The sequence below is a fragment of the Chiloscyllium plagiosum genome, unplaced genomic scaffold (assembly GCF_037043375.1).
Source record: "Chiloscyllium plagiosum isolate Xiang-an unplaced genomic scaffold, Cpla_swu_hap1 HiC_scaffold_32, whole genome shotgun sequence".
Lineage (NCBI taxonomy): Eukaryota > Metazoa > Chordata > Chondrichthyes > Orectolobiformes > Hemiscylliidae > Chiloscyllium > Chiloscyllium plagiosum.
The window spans coordinates 46270756-46291105 of NW_028270170.1; the positions used below are offsets into that span (position 1 = coordinate 46270756).

General features: G+C 45.6%; 1 protein-coding gene across 1 annotated transcript in view; it reads right to left on the reverse strand.

Moving 5' to 3' along the window:
• LOC122540038 (1-phosphatidylinositol 4,5-bisphosphate phosphodiesterase delta-3-like) overlaps window positions 1–20350 on the reverse strand; it is a 155526-nt gene that overhangs the window by 104302 nt on the left and 30874 nt on the right. Inside the window, exon 2 of the mRNA XM_043675361.2 lies at window positions 11078–11233. Coding sequence (XP_043531296.1) covers window positions 11078–11233 — 156 coding nt within the window. The remainder of the gene's footprint in view (window positions 1–11077; window positions 11234–20350) is intronic.

A 20350-nucleotide genomic window follows, 5' to 3' on the forward strand; every position in this document is an offset into this window, starting at 1 on the left:
AATGGCAGAAATGGCTATCATGAGAAGGCATACTTGTAAGGTGATTGGAGGAAGGTTAAAGGGAGATTTCAGAGGTTGGTTCTTTACACAGAGAGTGGTGGATGCTTGGAGTGCACTGCCAGCAATGGTAGTAGAGTCAGAGACATTTAAAACATTTAAGCAGCTCTTGGATAGACACATGGATGATAGTAAAATGAAGGGTATGTAGCTTAGTCTGATCTTAGATGAGGATAATAGGTTGGCACAACATCATGGGCCAAAGGGCCTGTACTGTGCAATACTGTTCTATGTTCTAACAGTTGAATGATCTTGCGCAGTCTGGCAGGGCTAAGTATCATTGTCTACCAAATCCTTCATGATCCTTGAACTGCTGTCCCCATAACAGGGCCATCACACACCGTCTTGGATGATGGCCATCTCTATCAAATGCCTTATCAGTCCCTCACTGCATTGTATTGATGTCCATCAAGAGCGACACCAACATACTGCTTCTGTCATCTGCCAAGGTACCCATATCAGAAAGGGACCAATAGAACTCAGCAGCTCACACATCATGAGATCACTCCCTTCCATCACTCGGAGAACCTCCATATCACACCCTCACCAAAATCGAGAATGAAACAAGGCCACCAGCACAAACAGTGGAATGACTATCAACACTACACACAGACAGCCACGCATGCACACATGCACACACACAGATACGCACACACAGGCATGCACACACGTGTACACACACACACACACACACACACGTGCACACACACGTGCACACTCACACACACATACGTGCACACACACATACGTACACGCACACACACACGTGCACACACACATACGTACACGCACACACACACGTGCACACAAACGTGCACACACACACGTGCACACACACACACGTGCACACACAAGTACACATGCGCACACACACGTGCACACACACATGCACACACACACATGCACACACACACACGTGCGCGCACACAAGTGCGCACACACACACAAGTGCACACACACATGCGCACACAGGCGCACACACACGTGCACACACACGTACGCACACACACGTATGCATACACGTGTACGCACACACACGTGTGCATACACGTGCGCGCACACACACACACGTGCATTCACGTGCGCGCGCACACACACACGTGCATTCACGTGCGCGCGCACACACACACGTGCATTCACGTGCGCGCACATAAACGTGCATTCACATGCGCGCGCACACATGTGTATTCACGTGCACGCACACACACGTGCGCGCACACCCATGTGCATACACGTGCGCGCGCACACGTGCGCACACGTGCACGCACACACACACGTGCATACACTTGCGCGCACACACGTGCATTCACATGCACGCACTCACACGTGCATTCAGATGCGTGCGCACACACGTGCATTCACGTGCGCGCACACATGTGCACACACATGTGCACACACACACGTGCACACACATACGTGCACACACACACGTACACAACATGCACACACACACACGTCTGGACACACACAAATATGCACACACGGGCACGCACACACGTGCACACACACATGTGCACACACACACACATGCACACACACACACACACGTGCGCACACACACGTGCCCACACACACATGTGCGTGCACACACACACGTGCACACACATGTGCACACACACACGTGCACACACACACACATGCACACACATACGTGCACACACGTGCACACACACACATGCACACACACACGTGCACACACACACGTGCACACACACACGTGCACCCACACACGTGCACCCACACACACGTGCGCACACTCACACGTGCGCCCACACACGTGCGCCCACACACACGTGCCCACACACACGTGCCCACACACACACGTGCCCACACACACACACGTGCACACACACACACGTGCACACACACACACGTGCACACACACACACGTGCACACACACACGCACACACACACGCACACACACACGCACACACACACACACATGTGCACACACACACATATTAACTGGGATACACTTTGCTTCAGAGCTCTGGATGGGGTAGAATTTGTAAGAAGCGTCCAGGAGAGTTTTCTAGAGAAAGTATGTCACTAGTCCAATGAGGGAAGGGGCCATTTTGGACCTGGTACTGGGGAATGAGCCAGGACAGGTGGTAGAAGTTGTGATGGGGGATTTCTTTGGGAACAGTGACCACAATTCTATAAGTTTTAGAATACTTGCAGATAAAGATGAGAGTGGTCCTAAGGGAAGAGTACTAAACTGGGCCAAGGCCAATTATATCAAAATTAGGCAGGAGCTGGGAAATGTGGATTGGACACAGCTATTTGAAGGGAAGTCCATATTTGAAATGTGGGAGGCTTTCAAAGATAGGTTACCGGCAGTGCAGGATAGGCATGTCCCATTGAAGGCAAAGGATAGAAAGGGCAAGATTCGTGAACCGTGGATGACAGGAGAAATTGTACGACTAGCCAAGAGGAAAAGGGAAGTGTACATAAGGTCTAGGCAGATAAGAACAGAACAGGCCCTGGAAGATAATCGGAAGAGTAGGACAAGTCTTAAACAAGGAATCAAGCAGACTAAAAGACTAATGAAATAGCTTTAGCGAGCAGAATTAAGGAGAATCTCAAAGCATTTTATTCTTACATAAGAAGCAAGCGGGTAACTAGAGAAAGGATTGGTCCACTAAAGGATAATGAAGGAAGGCTGTGTGTTGAACCTGAGAGAATGGGTGAGATTCTGAATGATTACTTTGCATCAGTGTTCACTGAGGAGAAGAACATGATGAATGTTGAGATTAGGGATAGACGCTTGATTAATCTGGATCACGTTGACATAAGTAGGGCAGATGTGTTGGGTAGGCTAGAGGTTATTAAGGTGGACAAATCCCCAGGACCGGATGGGATCTATCCCAGGTTGCTAAGGGAGGCGAGAGAGGAAATAGCTGGGGCCATGACAGATATCTTTGTCGCATCCTTAAATACAGGTGAGGTGCCGGAGGACTGGAGGGTTGTTCATGTTGTCCCCTTGTATAAGAAGGGAAGTAGGGATATTCCAGGTAACTACAGACCAGTGAGCCTGACGTCGGTGGTGGGAAAGTTGCTGGAGAAGGTACTGAGGGATAAGATCTATTTATATTTAGAAAAGAATGGGCTTATCAGTGATAGGCAACATGGTTTTGTGCGGGGGCGATCGTGCCTTACCAACTTAATAGAGTTCTTCGAGGAAGTGACCAAGTTGTTAGATGAAGGAATGGCTGTTGATGTCATATACATGGACTTTAGTAAGGCATTTGATAAGTTTCCCCATAGTAGACTAATGGAGAAAGTGAAGTCACATGGTGTGCAGGGTGTTCTTGCTAGGTGGATAAAGAACTGGTTGAGCAACAGGAGACAGAGAGTAGTAGTTGCAGGGAGTTTCTCGAAATGGAGAAAGGTGACCAGCGATGTTCCACAGGGGTCAGTGCTGGGGCCACTGTTGTTTGTAATATACATAAATGATCTGGAAGAGGGCACTGTTGGTATGATCAGCAAGTTTGCAGATGACAAAGACTGGTGGAGTAGCAGAAACCATAAGGAACTGTCAGGGAATACAGGAGAGTATAGATAGACTGGAGAGTTGGGCAGAAATGTGGCAGATGGTTTTCAATCCACACAAATGTGAGGTGATGCATTTAGGCAAGTCTAATTCTAGAGCAAATTATACAATGAACAGAAGAGCCTTGGGAAAAGTTGATGGGTAGAGAGATCTGGGGGTGAAGATCCATTGTACCCTGAAGGTTGCTGCACAGCTGGATAGAGTGGTCAAGAAGACATATAGTCTGCTTGCCTTCATTGGACAGGGTATTGAGTTTAAGAGCTGGCAAATCATGTTAAGATTGTACAAGACATTGGTTCGGCCGCATTTAGAATACTGTGTACAGTTCTGGTCGCCACATTACCAAAAGGATGTGGATGCTTTGGAGAGGGGGCAGAGACGGTTTAGGAGGATGTAGACTGGTATAGAAGGTGCTAGCTGTGAAGAGAGGTTGAGTAGGTTACATTTATTTTCATTTGAGAAAAGGAGATTGAGTGGGGACCTGATTGAGATTTACAAAATCATGAAGGGCATAGTCAGGGTGAATAGAGACAAGCTTTTTCCCAGGGTGAAGGATTCAATAACGAGAGGTCACACTTTCAAGGTGAGAGGTGGAAAGTGTAAGGGGGATACACGTGGCAAGTACTTCACACAGAGGGTGGTGGGCGTCTGGAACGTGTTGCCAAAAGAGGTGGTAGAGGCAGGCACGGTAGATTCATTTAAGATGCATCTGGACAGGTGCATGAGTAGGTGGGGAGCAGAGGGATACAGATGCTTAGGAATTGACAGGCAGGTTTAGACAGTGGATTTGGATCGGCTCAGGCTTGGAGGGCCAAAAGGCCTGTTCCTGGGCTGTAAGTTTTCTTTGTTCTTTGTATTCTTTGTGGGGTTCACTACTGCTGCAGGTGGCCGAGGTCAAAAGATTGTGTTTTCAAGGAGGTAGATGTAGTTTTTGAGGCTCAAAGGATCAAGAGATATGGGTGGAGGGCAGGATTGGGATATTGGGCTCAATGATCAGCCATGACTATATTGAATGGTGGAGCAGGTCCCTGCTCTTATCTACTATTCCCTATTCAAAACATCTCAGCCACCCAGAAAGGATGCTGACATTATATTGAGCTATATACCTCCAGGTGTGACATGCTGTGTGGTAAAATGTCGAATTTTACTGAACTTTCTGTAAAAATAAAAGTTTGGAATATACTTTCAAATAAAGTTTTTTGGGGATAAAGAAAATCTTAGCTGCTTGAGAGGATGATTTATCATATTCCTTCAGTCAGAGAGGAGGTGGCAGACAAATAAGACCCACACAGAGTGTGAGCAATAGATTGTAAAAGACCTGAAACGTGTGCCATTAATTTCAGTATCATTCCCTATACATATTTCCCACTGAGTCCAATGGGAATTCTCTGTGCCAGCTAAACTGAACTCGACCCAATGACAGGGCCTGAATGCAGCATCAACCTGATGTGATCTGCTCTGGATCTCCCCAGTCACCACTGCCCTCTGACACACACTGGTTCTCACTCAGTCAAATACAAAAGTGAACATATTACAGCCACGCTCAAACACACATGATCAAATCCACGCCTGCTCACTGCCTTCCCTACAGCAGTTGGATTTCTATTGACTTGAAGCTGATTACGAAAAGCTCACTGCGTGTGGTTGAAGTGAACACCCAGACTCTGGGGGGAAATCAGAGTTCAAGATACAAACCAAAGCCTCCAATCTCGACACACATAATATTCTCATGACATTCATCCATTGGCAGGTACAATTTAAACATGGCAGCCACATGGATATTTTGCATTCTAGGAGAGATTACTGTAATGGATATTCGGATAGCTGTATCTGTTACAGTGCTTCAGTCTCGAGACCTCAAATACTGCAGAAACTTTCCAGTACACAACTCTCACACTTCTTTATTACCCTAATTATTAACAACAATCTGTATTTACACAGAACCTTTAACACAACAAAGCATCCCAAGGTGTTCAACAGCAGCAACAAGGTGTTAAACAGGATTTGACATCAAAGCTCAAGGTCAGATGACCAAAACCTTGGTCAAACAGACCAGTTTTAAATGAGGAGGAAAGAGAGATAGGGTTTGTTGGGGGGGAATTGTAAATCAGGGCGCCAGGCAGCTGAAGGAACAGACACCAATGTTGCAGCAATTAAAATTGCAAATGTTCAGGATTTTGAAGGAAGTGAGAGTAGAAATTGTGGGAGCACTGGCCATAATCTCTCGGTTTTCCCTGAACTGGGCAAAGGTGTCAGAAGATTGGGCTTGCACACCTCAGTCAAGAAAGGTTGTGAACATAATCCCAGCGATGACAATTTAACTTCAGTGGTGGAGAAATGTCGAGAAACAATTATTCAGAATTAAAGATTTGGAATTAAATGGATGAAAGTGGGTTGATTAGGAAGAGTCAGTATGGATTTTCAAAGTGTTGAACTAACTTGCCACAATTTTATTTTGAAGAGGGAACAGAAAGGCTCGAAGAGGATAAAACTGTTGATGCTGTGCAGGTGGAATTTCCAGAATGAACTTTATACAGCACAGTGGATTTGTCAGGAAAGTTGTAGGTCATGGTATAAAAGGGACAGCAGCAACATGGATGCAAAATTGGCGGAGTGCTGGGAAAGAATAGAGCTCAATGGATGTTTTGGGGTTTGGAAGGAGCTCCGCAGGGGTCCACAATGGGACCCTTACTTTTCCTGTTATACATTAATGATCTAGTTCTTTGCATGCAAAACATAATTTCAAAGCTTACTAATGATGCGGAACTTGGAGGAATTATTAATTGTAAGGAGGGCATTGTGGCCCTTCAAAAGGTAATTGTCGAGTTGATGGAAGGGCAGATAGTTAGCAGATGAAGTTCAATGTAGAGGGGAGTGAGGTGATACACTTTGCTCAGAAAACCATTGGAAGACAATACAAAATAGGGGGTACAGATTCAAACAGAGGTACAGGCATCAAGGGACCTCAGGGTAAGTCCTTAAAGGTGGAAGGTCAGGAGGAGAGGGCGGTTAATAAAGCACAAAATTTTGTAGAGCTCAGGAATAGGAAGGATGCAATCACTTTGAGGAGATCGTACTACAGGCCTCTCAATGGGCAGTGGGTGACAGGATCATTACAGTGGGTGGTTTTATATTGATTAAGACTTACTTAGTCGCAGGGAATTGAATGAGGGATATTGTTAGGGATGGTTTTTGAAACAGTATGCAAATAGTCCAAATTGGGAAGGGGTCATGCTCGACCTGGAATTGGGAAATGAGCCCAGCCAGGTGATTTTAGTTTCAGTGGGGGAGCATTTCAGGAACAATGATCATAATTTTGTAAGTTTTAAGATACTTATGGATAAGGATAAGTGTGGTCTTCAGGTGAAAGTTAGGGGGAAAGGTAACTACCACGTTGTTAGGCAACAACTGGGGAATGGAGATTGGAGATGGTTATTTGAGGAAGTGGAGTTTTGCCTCTTCTCTAATACAGCCATCTACGTACTGATTGAGCAAGTTTTCTTGAGCACACTTAAATTCCTCCCATTGAAGCCCTTAACACTATGGCAGTCTCAGTCTATGTTTGGAAAGTTTTAATCCCCTGCCATTACAACCTTATTATTCTTACAGCTATCTATCTGTGATCTCCCTGCAAATTTGTCCCTCAATTTCCCACTCACTATTGTGGGGCCTGTAGTACAATCCCATCAAAGTGATCATTCCCCTCTTATTTCTCAGTTGTACCCATCTAACATCACTGGATGATCCCCCGGGAACATCCTAAGTATTGCCGTGATGTTATCCCCAATCAAAAACACCACTCCCTCTCCTCTCTTGCCTCCCCTTCTATCCTTCCTAGAGCATCTATACCATGGAACACTGAGTCCTGTCCCTCCCCTCAGCCATGTATCTGGAATAGCTATGATATCCCAGTGAAGGTGACGAGGAGGTTTAATAGAGATTTTCAAAATTATCAGTGGGATGATTACAGCAGATGGGGAGAAGCTCTCCCTGTCCAGGAAGGAACAACAACAGGACACAGATTTAAACTAGGAGAAAGTGAGGACTGCAGATGCTGGAGATCAGAGCTTAAAAATGTGTTGCTGGAAAAGCGCAGCTGGTCAGGCAGCATCAAAGGAGAAGGAGAATCGACGTTTCGGGCATAAGCCCTTCTTCAGGAAGGATTCCTAAAGAAGGGCTTATGCCCGAAATGTCGATTCTCCTTCTCCTTTGATGCTGCCTGACCTGCTGCGCTTTTCCAGCAACACATTTTTAAGCACAGATTTAAACTGGTGTGCAAAAGAAGCAAGGGTGGTGTCAGAACAAATTCTTCACATAATGAGTAGTTAGGGTAGTTAGGGTATGGAATTCACTGCCTGGAAAGGAGGGAGAGATAGCTGAGCCATTCAAAAGGGCATTATTTAAACAGAAATAATTTGTGTAAGGATGGGGGTGGGTGTTAAGCAGGAGAATGGCAGTAGGTCATGAGACCTGGTTGAAGAGCCAGTGCTGGTATAGTCGCCTCCTGCTGGGCCATGACCATCTGGGACTTATAGGAACTGCAGGAGCTTAGAGATCGCAAACGTTGTGAGATTAGAAGAGGTAACAGGGATAGGGAAAAGTGAGGCTATGTGGGATTTAAAAACATGAACGATAATTTTAAAACTGAGCCATTGTGGGGGAGAAAGAAGAAAGAACTTGATGCGAATAAGGATATGGGCAGCAGAGTTTCAGATAACCTCAGTTCAAAGCGGGTAATGTGTGGGAAACCAGCTCGGGGTACATTAGAATACTCATGACTAGAGGCTGCAGACTACTTAGCATGTCGGAAGATGGTTGTGGTTGGAGATCCATCATCTCCAGGAGTTCCTCAGAGTCGTGTCCTAGGCCCAACCATACTCTACTGCTTCATCAATGGCCTTCTCTCCATCATAAGGTTAGAAGTGGGGATGTTCACTGATGATTGCACAGTGTTCAGCACCATCTGTGACATTTCAGATACTGAAGCAGTCCATGTCCAAATGCAACAAGATCTGGGCAATATTCCCATTTTAGGCTGACAAGTGGCAAGTAACATTCACAGCACACATATGCCAGGCAATGCCAACCTCCAACCAGAGAGAATCTAACCACCGCACCTTGGTGTTCAATAGCATTACCATCACTGAACCCCCTCTATCAGTATCCTGGGCTTATCATTGACCAGAAACGGAAGTGCTCTAGCCATGTAAAGACTGCAACTATAACAGCAGGTCAGATGCTAGGAATCCTGCACTGAGTAACTGACTCCCATTGACTGTCCACCATCGACAAACCACAAGTTGGGAGAGTGATGGAATACACACCACTTGCCTGAATGAGTGCAGCTCCAACAACACTCAAGAAGATTGACACCATTCAGGACAAAAGAGGCTTGCTTGACTGGCACCATATCCACAAATGACCACTCCCTCCACCAACATCAGGGCAGTGTGTATTATCTCAAAGATGCGCTTGTTAAATTCATCAAGACTCCTGCAACAGCACCTTCCAAACACATGACCACTCCTGTCTAGAAAGACAAGGGCAGCAGATATATGGAACACCACCACCTACAAGTTCCCTTCCAATCACTCATCCTTCTGACTTGGAAACATATTGTTGTTCCTTCAATGTTGCTGGATCAAAATCCTGAAATTCCCTCCTTGACAGCACTGAGTTTGCCTAGGCAAATGGACTGCAGCAGTTCAAGTCACCAGCTTATCATCACCTTCCCAAGGGTAAGGGGAAATGGGCACTAAATGCTGGCCCAGCCATCGATGGCCACATCCCAGATGAATAACGGTACAAGGAACAAGCAAAGTTTCAGAGGGGATGAAGCAGAGATGGAGCCAAAGGTGGCAGTAAGAAACCTTTGTGAGAGGGGATATGTGGTTCAAAACACAGCTTGGCTCAAATACAGTATTAGAGGCTATCAACCATCTGGTTTAATTACAGACTGTTGCTATGAAAGAGGGCTGCATTTGGCAGTTCCCAGTTTGAACTGGGGACTAAAGACATTGATTTTAATCTTCCCAATACTGAATTGGAGAAAAGTTCTGCACATAAAATTCTGGATATTGGATGAGTAATCAATCAGCTCATTGGATGCTGCCTGAACTGCTGTGCTCTTCCAGCACCACTAATCCAGAATCTGGTTTCCAGCATCTGCAGTCATTGTTTTTACCTCATTTAACAAGAGTGCAGAAGTCAAGAGATGGTGGATGAGAGGCAGGGATAGGTTTAGACTAAGGGACGCCACTGTAGTTTGGTGGTTAGCAGTGCTGCCTCACAGCGTCAGGGACCCAAGTTCGAATCCACCCTCGAGCAACTGTCTGTGTGGAGTTTGCACCTTCTCCCTGTGTCTGCGTGGGTTTCCTCCGGGTCCTTCAGTTTCCTCCCACAGTCCAAAGATGTGCAGGTTAGGTGAACAGGCTATGCCAAATTGCCCATAGAGTTCAGTGATGTGTAGGCTAAGTGGATTAGCCATGGGAAATGTGGGGTTACGGGGATAGGGAGTGGATTTGGGTGGGATGCTCTTCAACAGACCAGTGAAGACTCAATGGATCAAATGTTCTCTCTCTGCACTGTAGGGATTCTATGATATAATGTCATGGAGCTGCAATATTTCAACTGAGGAAAAAGGAGGCGGTTTAATTAAATTCTGCATGGGGAGGGGAGATGAGCCAGAGATTATGGTGCAGGAACAGGAAAAGAAATCACTGCAAGAGACTCACTGGCAAGGATTTAATGGATAAGAATGGATGATGGTGCATCAGCTAAGTGATGCAGGAGAGGCACTGGGACAGGACGGTGTGGTTAACCATAGAGGCAACAGATAGACAAGGGGGGATAGTTTACCTCTATCACAGTCAAATAGCAGGTCATTTAAATCTCTGACAAAGAGCCTTCTCTTTATCAGCCTTTAAAGCAAAGGAGATTTGATAGTCTCACTCTTTATTCAGATGTCTGGTCTAGGATTCCTGCTTCAGCAAGTCTGAACAGTTATGTGTTAACTGTTGTTCTGCAGTAGATTGGGGGAAAGGTCTGCACTTTTTAGATTACTTACAGTGGAAACAGGCCCTTCGGCCCAACCCGCCGAAGCGCAACCCACCCCGACCCATTCCCCTACATTTACCCCTTACCTAACACGACGGGCAATTTAGCATGGCCAATTCACCTAACCTGCACATCTTTGGACTGTGGGAGGAAACTGGAGCATCCGGAGGAAACCCACGCAGACACTGGGAGAATGTGCAAACTCCACACAGACAGTCCTGAGGCTGGAATTGAACCTGGGTCTCTGGCGCTGTGAGGCAGCAGTGCTAACCACTGTGCTACCCACTTTTATAGCACCTTTAGCAGTAAAAGAATATTTCAGAAATAATGTTTCTATGACCAATGCTCAAGGCAGACCTGTGCCGAGGGAAGCAGTGATGTGCATGTTGTGCTCACAGGCAGATACTCACAAATGGATGGCTTTTTCCCGGATTTGGACTCACACCAGACAGACAAGCCGTCCTCCTGCAGTTTCATCCGTCGATTTTTCTTCCAGAATCTCGATTTGATTTTTTGTAAGTTGCTGCCTACCATCATAAATTTCACATCTTCATCCTCACGAAGTGCTGCAAGAGGCAGGAAGGCAAATGGTCAGAGAAGATAGCGACTCAATGAACACAACATCCAGAAAGATCCTGTTTTATTCGCTTGTAGGGAATCTCTCTTTCAAAGGTGAGCACCAAAATGAACATGTTAAAGAAAAGTTGTTAGTTAACCCTTTTGGCTCATGTTTAATGCTTAACTTCAGGTCGTGGTCATTTGACCAGATGAATGGCCTTTTCTTTGCAACCTATCAGCCCAGCTCTTACAATCTGCACATCGCAAACACTGCTCTTCAGCCAGAAGAGTTTGGTCTAATCTCATTCCTCTGTTCACTCCCAGGACTCTATTTTTCCTCAATTTCTGAACACATTCCATTGATATTAACACCTCAGTTGATTTGTAAAACCTCGCTAAATCCCTGGCATTACACAGGCGCTCAAAGCAAGTCTAAACCTCAGCATGTAATATGATTACTGCCACCATGCTCTCAGACTGGGAACCTACATGGCTAGCTTGGAAAAGGGAAACCACTTCCCTGTCTCACAAGAGAGAAGGTCCTTGTGTTGTTGTCGGTTAACAATCAGTTACAGGTCATGTTGACAGGACAGACAGTGTTGCAAAGCCTTTGAGGAGCGCTGGGTCTCGCCCTTTGAAATCTTAAACTGTTCTGCTCACAAATTATCATAGTAGGCAGTGTTTAAGGTATGCCTCAGTATTAACCCTTTCATACCCTTTATCCACCCCCACCTCCAAACACGGGGACTGACTTACTCTGAATCTTACTGCAGCTGAAAGGGACTCCATTAAATACCCAGCTGATCATACACAGACAGCCCTGAAGGTGCATGCCTGACCTAATGTGTTTTCTGTGACAGTCTACAGTTCCACCAACGCTGCCTTTGCAAGATCCTGCCAATCAGCTGGGCAGTCAGACACACTAACATCCACATCCTCGACCAGGCCAACATCCCCAGCATTGAGGCACTACCACCGCCTCACCTTTATATTGGCAACAATGGGCTGGGTACATTGTCCGTATGAGATAAGACTCCCCAAGCAGATACTCTATTCCCAGCTCTGAAACGGCAGGCGAGCCCCAGTATGCCTCAGATGAAATGCTTCAGGGATACCCTGAAGGCCTCACTGGCTGAAGTGTAGCATTCCCACGGACACCTGGGAATCAATGGCCCCAGACCGTCCAAAGGGGAGGAGGAGTATCTGGGAGGACATCGAGCACCTCGAGACCTGCTGTTGGGATAAAAATGGAAGCTGGGTAAAAGGAATGCACTGCCACACCAATGGCCCACCCATCCCTTCCCATGACCACCCCCTGGCCCACACGTAACAGAGCCTGCGGTAACCATATCGGCCTGTAGAGCCACCTACAGACTCATCCTGACTCATCCCTCATCTGTGAGAGACTACCAGTGATGATAGTGCCATTTGCTTTTGAACTACCACTGCAGAGTGTGGCTATTTAATAGTAAGATAACACATAGCTCATGAAGCCAGTATCATTCTTACATACAATGGAGTAGACTGGTCACAGGGAAAGGAATGACTAACAAGTACAATGCTTTCAAAAGTGTGATAACAAGAGTTCAGAGACATTATGTTTCTGTTAGACTGAAGGGTAAAGCTGGTAAGATTAAGGAACAATGGATGAATAAAGATATTGAGGTTCTAGTCAAAAATGAAAAAAGATTCATATTAGATATAGACAACTGGGATAGAATGAATCTTTTAAAGAGAATAAAGTGTGTTGGGGCATTCTTAAGAGGGAAATCAGTAAAAGGTAGAGAGGGGATACTAGATAGCCTTGGCAGGTCAGATTGAGGATAATCCAAAGATGTTCCACCAGTACATTAAGAGCAAAATAGCAACTAGAGAGAGAGTATTACCCCTTAAAGATTAGTGAGGTTGTGTTTGTTTGAACCTCAGGAGATGGGAGAGATATTAAATGAATGATTTGTGACAGTTTTTACATGGAGAAAGAAATGGAGAATATGGTCTCAGTGAAATAAGTATTGAAGTTTTCAAAACAATTCACATTGGAGAAGAGGAAGTGCTGGGCGTCATACAGAATATAAAGGTGGATAAATCTCCAGGGCCTGATCAAGTCTACCCCAGAACATTGTGGGAAGTTAGCGGGGAAATTGTGGAGCCCCTAGCAGAGGTATTTGTATCACCTTTAATGACCGGCGAGGTGCCAGATGACTGGAGGGTGGATAATGTTGTACCTTCACTTAAAGACAAACCTGGGATCTACAAACTCCTGAGTCTGACATTGGAGGAGGGTAGGTTGTTGGAGGTGATTCTGAAAGATAGGATTTACATGCATTTGGAGAGGCAAGGACTGATTAGGGGGAATCATGCCTCACAAACTTGATTGAGTTTTTTGAGGAAGCTTTCTCCCAGTTGATTGTGGGCGGCACGGTGGCTAGCATTGCTGCCTCACAGCGCCAGAGACCCGGGTTCAATTCCCGCCTCAGGCGACTGACTGTGTGGAGTTTGCATATTCTCCCCGTGTCTGCATGGGTTTCCTCCGGGTGCTCCGGTTTCCTCCCACAATCCAAAGATGTGCAGGTCAGGTGAATTGGCCATGCTAAATTGCCCGTAGTGTTAGGTAAGGGGTAAATGTAGGGGTATGGGTGGGTTGCGCTTCGGCGGGTCGGTGTGGACTTGTTGGGCCGAAGGGCCTGTTTCCACACTGTAATGTAATCTAAAATCTAATCTTGATTAAAAAGATAGAGGGCCGAGTCGTAGATATTGTTTATTTGGACCTTAGTAAGGCCTTTGGTGAGGTTCCGCATGGTAGACTACTTCAATTGGCTTTACAGTCAGAGACAGAGGGTGGTGGAGGATTGTTTTCTCAGACTGGAAGCCTGTGACTAGTGGCGTTCAACAGGGTTCAGTCCTGAGTCCACTTTTGTTTGTCTTTAAAAAATGATTTGGATGACAATATAGGAGGCATGGTTATTAAATTTGCAGATGACACCAAAATTGGCAGTATAATGGAAAGTCCTCACTTTCGCCTAGTTCATCTGTGGGAAGCGCACCCAGCTCAGGCTCCTCAGAAACAACATTAGGGAGCTGGAGCTGGATGAACTTTGGATCATTCAGAAGGCTGAGGGGGTAATTAAGAGGAGTTACAGAGAGGTAGTCACACCTCAGGTACATGAAAAAGGCCAATGGGTTACAGTCAGGGACGGAAAGGGAACCGGCAGACAGGGCAGAGATCACCTATGGCCGTTCCCCTCAATAACAAGTATATTGTTTTGGATACTGCTGGGCAGGATGACTGACCAAGGGTAAGCATGGGGTAGACTCTGGCACAGAGTCTCTCCCTGGTGGTGCTCAGAAGAGAAGAGAGGAGAGGAGGAGAGCATTAGTCACTGGGGACTCCACAGTTAGGGAGAAAGATAGGAGATTCTATGGGATCGAAAGATACTCGCCGTGGGTGTGTTGCTTCCCAGGTGTCAGGGTCGATGATTTCTCAGATCGTTTTTTCTAAAAGAAAGGGGGAGCAGCCTCAAGTCATGGTCCACATAGGCATCAACAACAAAGGTACCTATCCAAAGGGATGGGGATAGAAGGCAGAAATTCAAGGAGCTGGGGTTGAAGGTTAGAGCTGCAACAAACAGAGTCATTACCTCTAGTTTGCCACCCGTGCCACGTGCTAGTGAGGTGAGGAATAGGGAGAGAGAGCAGTTGAACACATGGCTCCAGGGATGGTGCAGAAGTGAGGGATTCAGATATCTGGATAACTGGGGCTCATTCTCTATAAACAGGATGGTCCATACCTGAACCAGAAGGATACCAGTATCCTAGGGGAGGGGATGTTTGCTAATGATTTTCAGGGTGGGGGGAGGTGGGGGTGTGGTTTAAACTAATTCAGCAACAGACAATAGACAATAGGTGCAGGAGTAGGCCATTCAGCCCTTCGAGCCTGCACCACCATTCAATATGATCATGCCTGATCATTCCTAATCAGTATCCCGTTCCTGCCTTATCTCCATAACCCTTGATTCCACTATCCTTGAGAGCTCTATCCAACTCTTTCTTAAATGAATCCAGAGACTGGGCCTCCACTGCCCTCTGGGGCAGAGCATTCCACACAGCCACCACTCTCTGGGTGAAGAAGTTTCTCCTCATCTCTGTCCTAAATGGTCTACCCCGTATTTTAAAGCTGTGTCCTCTGGTTCGGCACTCACCCATCAGTGGAAACATGTTTCCTGCTGCCAGAGTGTCCAATCCTTTCATAATCTTATACGTCTCAATCAGATCCCCTCTCAGTCTTCTCAAGGGTATACAAGCCCAGTCACTTCAGTCTTTCAGTGTAAGGTAATCCCGCCATTCCAGGAATTGACCTCGTGAACCTACGTTGCACTCCCTCAATAGCCAGAATGTCTTTCCTCAAATTTGGAGACCAGAACTGCACACAGTACTCCAGGTGTGGTCTCACCAGGGCCCTGTACAGCTGCAGAAGAACCTCTTTGCTTCTATACTCAATTCCTCTTGTTATGAAGGCCAGCATGCTATTAGCTTTCTTCACTACCTGCTGTACCTGCATGCTTGCCTTCATTGACTGGTGTACAAGAACACCCAGATCTCTCTGTACTGTCCCTTTACTTAAATTGATTCCATTGAGGTAGTAATCTGCCTTCCTATTCTTGCCACCAAAGTGGATAACCATATATTTATCCACATTAAACTGCATCTGCCATGCATCTGCCCACTCACCTAACTTGTCCAGGTCACCCTGTAATCTCCTAACATCCTCATCACATTTCACCCTGCCACCCATCTTTGTATCATCAACAAATTTGCTAACGTTATTGCTGATACCATCTTCTATATCATTAACATATATTGTAAAAAGCTGCGGTCCCAGCACGGATCCCTGCGGTACCCCACTGGTCACTGCCTGCCATTCCGAAATAGAGTCGTTTATCACTACCCTTTGTTTCCTATCAGCCAACCAATTTTCAATCCAATCTAGTACTTTGCCCCTAATATCATGCACCCTAATTTTACTCACTAACCTCCTGTGTGGGACTTTATCAAAAGCTTTCTGAAAGTCCAGGTACACTACATCTACTGGATCTCCCTCGTCCATCTTCAGAGTTACATCCTCAAAAAATTCAAGAAGATTAGTCAAGCATGATTTCTCCTTCATAAATCCATGCTGACTCTGTCCTATCCTGTTACTACTATCCAGATGTGCCGTAATGTCATCCTTTATAATAGACTCCAGCATCTTTCCCACCACTGAAGTCAGACTAACTGGTCTATAATTTCCTGCTTTCTCTCTCCCACCTTTCTTAAAAAGTGGTATAACATTAGCCACCCTCCAATCCTCAGGAACCGACCCCAAATCTATCGAACTCTGGAAAATAATCACCAACACATCCACGATTTCCCGAGCCACCTCCTTCAGTACCCTGGGATGCAGACCATCAGGCCCCGGAGACTTATCAACTTTCAGACCGAACAGTCTCTCCAACACCAAATCCTGGCAAATATAAATTCCCTTAAGTTCAGGTCCTTCAGCCAATGTTACCTCAGGGAGATTGCTTGTGTCTTCCCCAGTGAACACAGATCTGAAGTACCCATTTAATTCCTCTGCCATTTCTTTGTCCCCAATAATATATTCCCCTGTTTCTGTCTTCAAGGGCCCAATTTTAGTCCTAACCATTTTTTTGCCTTGCACATACCTAAAAAAGCTTTTACTATCCTCCTTTATATTATTGGCCAATTTACCTTCGTACCTCATTTTTTCTCTGCGTATTTCCTTCTTAGTAATCCTCTGTTGCTCTTTAAAAGCTTCCCAGTCCTCAGTTTTCCCGATTATCTTAGCTATGTTATACTTTTTCTCTTTTAACTTTATATGTTTCTTAACTTCCCTCGTCAGCCATGGCCGCCCATGCCTCCTCCTGGGATCTTTCTTCCTTTTAGGAATGAACTGATCCTGCAACTTCTGCATTATACACAGAAATATCCGCCATTGTTCCTCCACGGTCATTCCTGCTAAGGTATTGCACCATTGAACTTAGGCCAGCTCCTCCCTCATAGCTCCATAGTTCCCTTTATTCAACAGAAATATTGTCACTTCTGACTGTACCCTCTCCCTCTCAAATTGCAGATTGAAGCTTATTGTATTATGGTCACTACTTCCCAATGGCTCCTTCACTTCGAGGTCTCTGACCAATTCTGGTTCGTTACACAATACCAGATCCAGAATTGCCTTCTCCCTGGTCGGCTCCAGCACCAGCTGCTCTAAGAATCCATCTCTGAGGCACTCCACAAAGTCTCTTTCTTGAGGTCCAATACCATCCTGATTCTCCCAGTCTACCTGCACGTTAAAATCCCCCATAACAACTGTAGTAACATTTTTACGACAGGCCAATTTCAGCTCCTGATTCAACTTACATCCGACATCCAGACTACTGTTTGGGGGCCTGTAGATGACTCCCAAGAGGGTCTTTTTACCCTTAGTATTTTGCAGCTCTATCCACACTGACTCTACATCCCCTGACTCTAGGTCCCCCCGCGCAAGGGACTGAATAACCTCCCTTACCAACATGGCCACCCCACCCCCTCTGCCCGCCAGTCTGTCCTTACGGTAGCACGTGTAGCCTTGAATATTCATTTCCCAGGCCCTGTCCACTTGAAGCCACGTCTCAGTTATCCCAACAATATCGTATCTGCCAATTTCCAAAAGAGCCTCAAGCTCATCCATCTTATGTCTAATGCTTCGTGCATTCATGTATAGTATTTTTAATTTGTTACTGCTCTCACCCTTCCCATCAACCCCTATTTCACTCAGCCTTACAGCATGATCCCTTTCCGAGTTTTCTGCCTCATTGATACAGTTGTCTTTCTTGACTTCTCTTGTTCTAATTTTCCCTTCAATTTCCTTTTTAAACATCCAGTTTGTCCCCTCCCCCCCGCTACTTAGTTTAAATGTAGCGGTGTTGCAGTAGAAAACCTGCCTGCCAGAATGCTGGTCCCTAACCTATTAAGGTGCAAACCGTCTCTCTTGTAGCAGGGCGATGGGAGTCTGAATTGTAGCTCCAATGTACAGGAGGTGGAGAGTAGTGAGGTCATGAAGAAGGTTTCAAGGTCGCAAGAGTGTACCAGAGACAGGAAGATGGTTTGTAGAGTGTCTACTTCAACGGCAAGAGCCTCCAGAATACGGTGGGTGAACTTGTAGCATGGGTTGGAACTTGGGACTTTGTTGTGGCCATTTTGGAGACCTGGTTAGAGCAGGGACGGGAATGGTTGTTGCAGGTTCCAGAATTTAAATGTTTCAGTACAATCAGGGAAGGAAAAGAGGGGAGGTGTTGCATTATGAGTCAAGGACAGTATTACCGTGGCAGAAAGGACATTTGATGAGGACTGGTCTACTGAGGTAGAATGGGCTGAGCCTCGAAACAGGAAAGGAGAGGTTATCCTTTTGAGAGTTTTCTATAGGCCTCTGAAAAGTTCCAGAGATGTAGAGAAAAGGATTGCAAAGATGATTCTGATAGGAATGAGAGTGACAGGGTAGTTGTTATGGGGGCCTTTAACTTGGCAAATATTGACTGGAAACACTATAGTTTGAGTACTTTAGATGGGTCAGTTTTTGTGCATTGCGTGCAAGAAGGTTTCCTGATACAGAATGTAGACAGACCAACAAGAAGCAAGGCCATATTGGATTTGGTACTGGGTAATGAACCTGGCCAGGTGTTAGATTTGGAGGTAGGTGAGCACTTTGGTGATAGTGACCACAATTCGGTTACGTTCACTTTCGCAATGGAAAGCGATAGGTATATACCAGACGGCAAAAGTTGCTGGGGGAAAAGGCAATGATGATGCGATTAGGCAAGGTTTAGGATGCATAGGATGGGAAAGGAAACTGCAGGGGACGGGCACAACTGAAATGTGGAGCATGTTCAAGGAACAGCTACTGCGTGTCCCTGCTAAGTATGTACCTGTAAAGCAGGGAGGAAGTGGTCAAGGGAGGGAACCGTAGTTTACTAATGAGGTTGAATCTCTTGTCAAGAGGCTCATATGAAGCTGAGGCATGAAGGCTCAGCTAGGAGCTTGAGAGTTACAAATTAGCCAGGAAGGACCTAAAGAGAGTGTGAAGAAGAGCCGGGAGGAGACATGAAAAGCCTTATTCAGGTAGGATCAAGGAAAACTCTAAATCTTTCGGTAGGTACGACAGGAATAAAAGAATGACTAGAGTAAGATTAGGGCCAATCAAGGACAGTAGTGGGAAGTTGTGCACGGAGTCTGAAGAGATAGGAGAGGTGCTAAATGAATACTTGTCTTTCTCCTGTGTGAATATTAATGAAAATCTTGTCGAGGAAAATACTGAGATCCAGGCTATTAGACAAGACAGGATTAAGGTTTATAAGGAGGAGGTGTTAGTAATTCTGGAAAGTGTGAAAATAGATAAGTCTCCTGGGCCAGAGGGGATTTATCCTAGAATTCTCTGGGAAGCCAGGGAGGAGATTGCCGAGCCTTTGGCCTTGATCTTTATGTCGTCATTGTCTACAGGAATAGTGCCAGAAGAGAGGAGGATAGCAAATGTTATGTCTTTGTTCAAGAAGGGGAGTAGAGACAGTCCTGGTAATTATATGGACTAGTGAACCTTACTTTGGTTATTGGTAAAGTATTGGAAAGGATTATAAGAGAGAGGATTTATAATCATCCAGAAAGGAATAAGTTGATTTAGGGATAGTCAACAGTTTTGTGAAGGATAGGACATGCCTGACAAACCTTATTGAGTTCTTTGAGAAGGTGACCAAACAGGTGGATGAGTGTAAAGCAGTTGGTGAGGTGTATATGGATTTCAGTAAAACTTTTGATAAGGATCCCCACAGTAGGCTATTGCATAAAATACAGAGACATGGGATTGAGGGTGATTTAGCAGTTTGGATCAGAAATTGGCTAGCTGAAAGAAGACAGAGGATGATGGTTGATGGGAAATGTTCATCCTGGAGTTCAGTTACTAGTGATGTACCGCAAGGATTTGTTTTGGGACCACTGCTGTTTGTCATTTTTATAAACGACCTGGATGAAGGCTTAGAAGGATGGGTTAGTAAATTTGCGGATGACACTAAAGTTGGAGTTGTGGAAAGTGCCGAAGG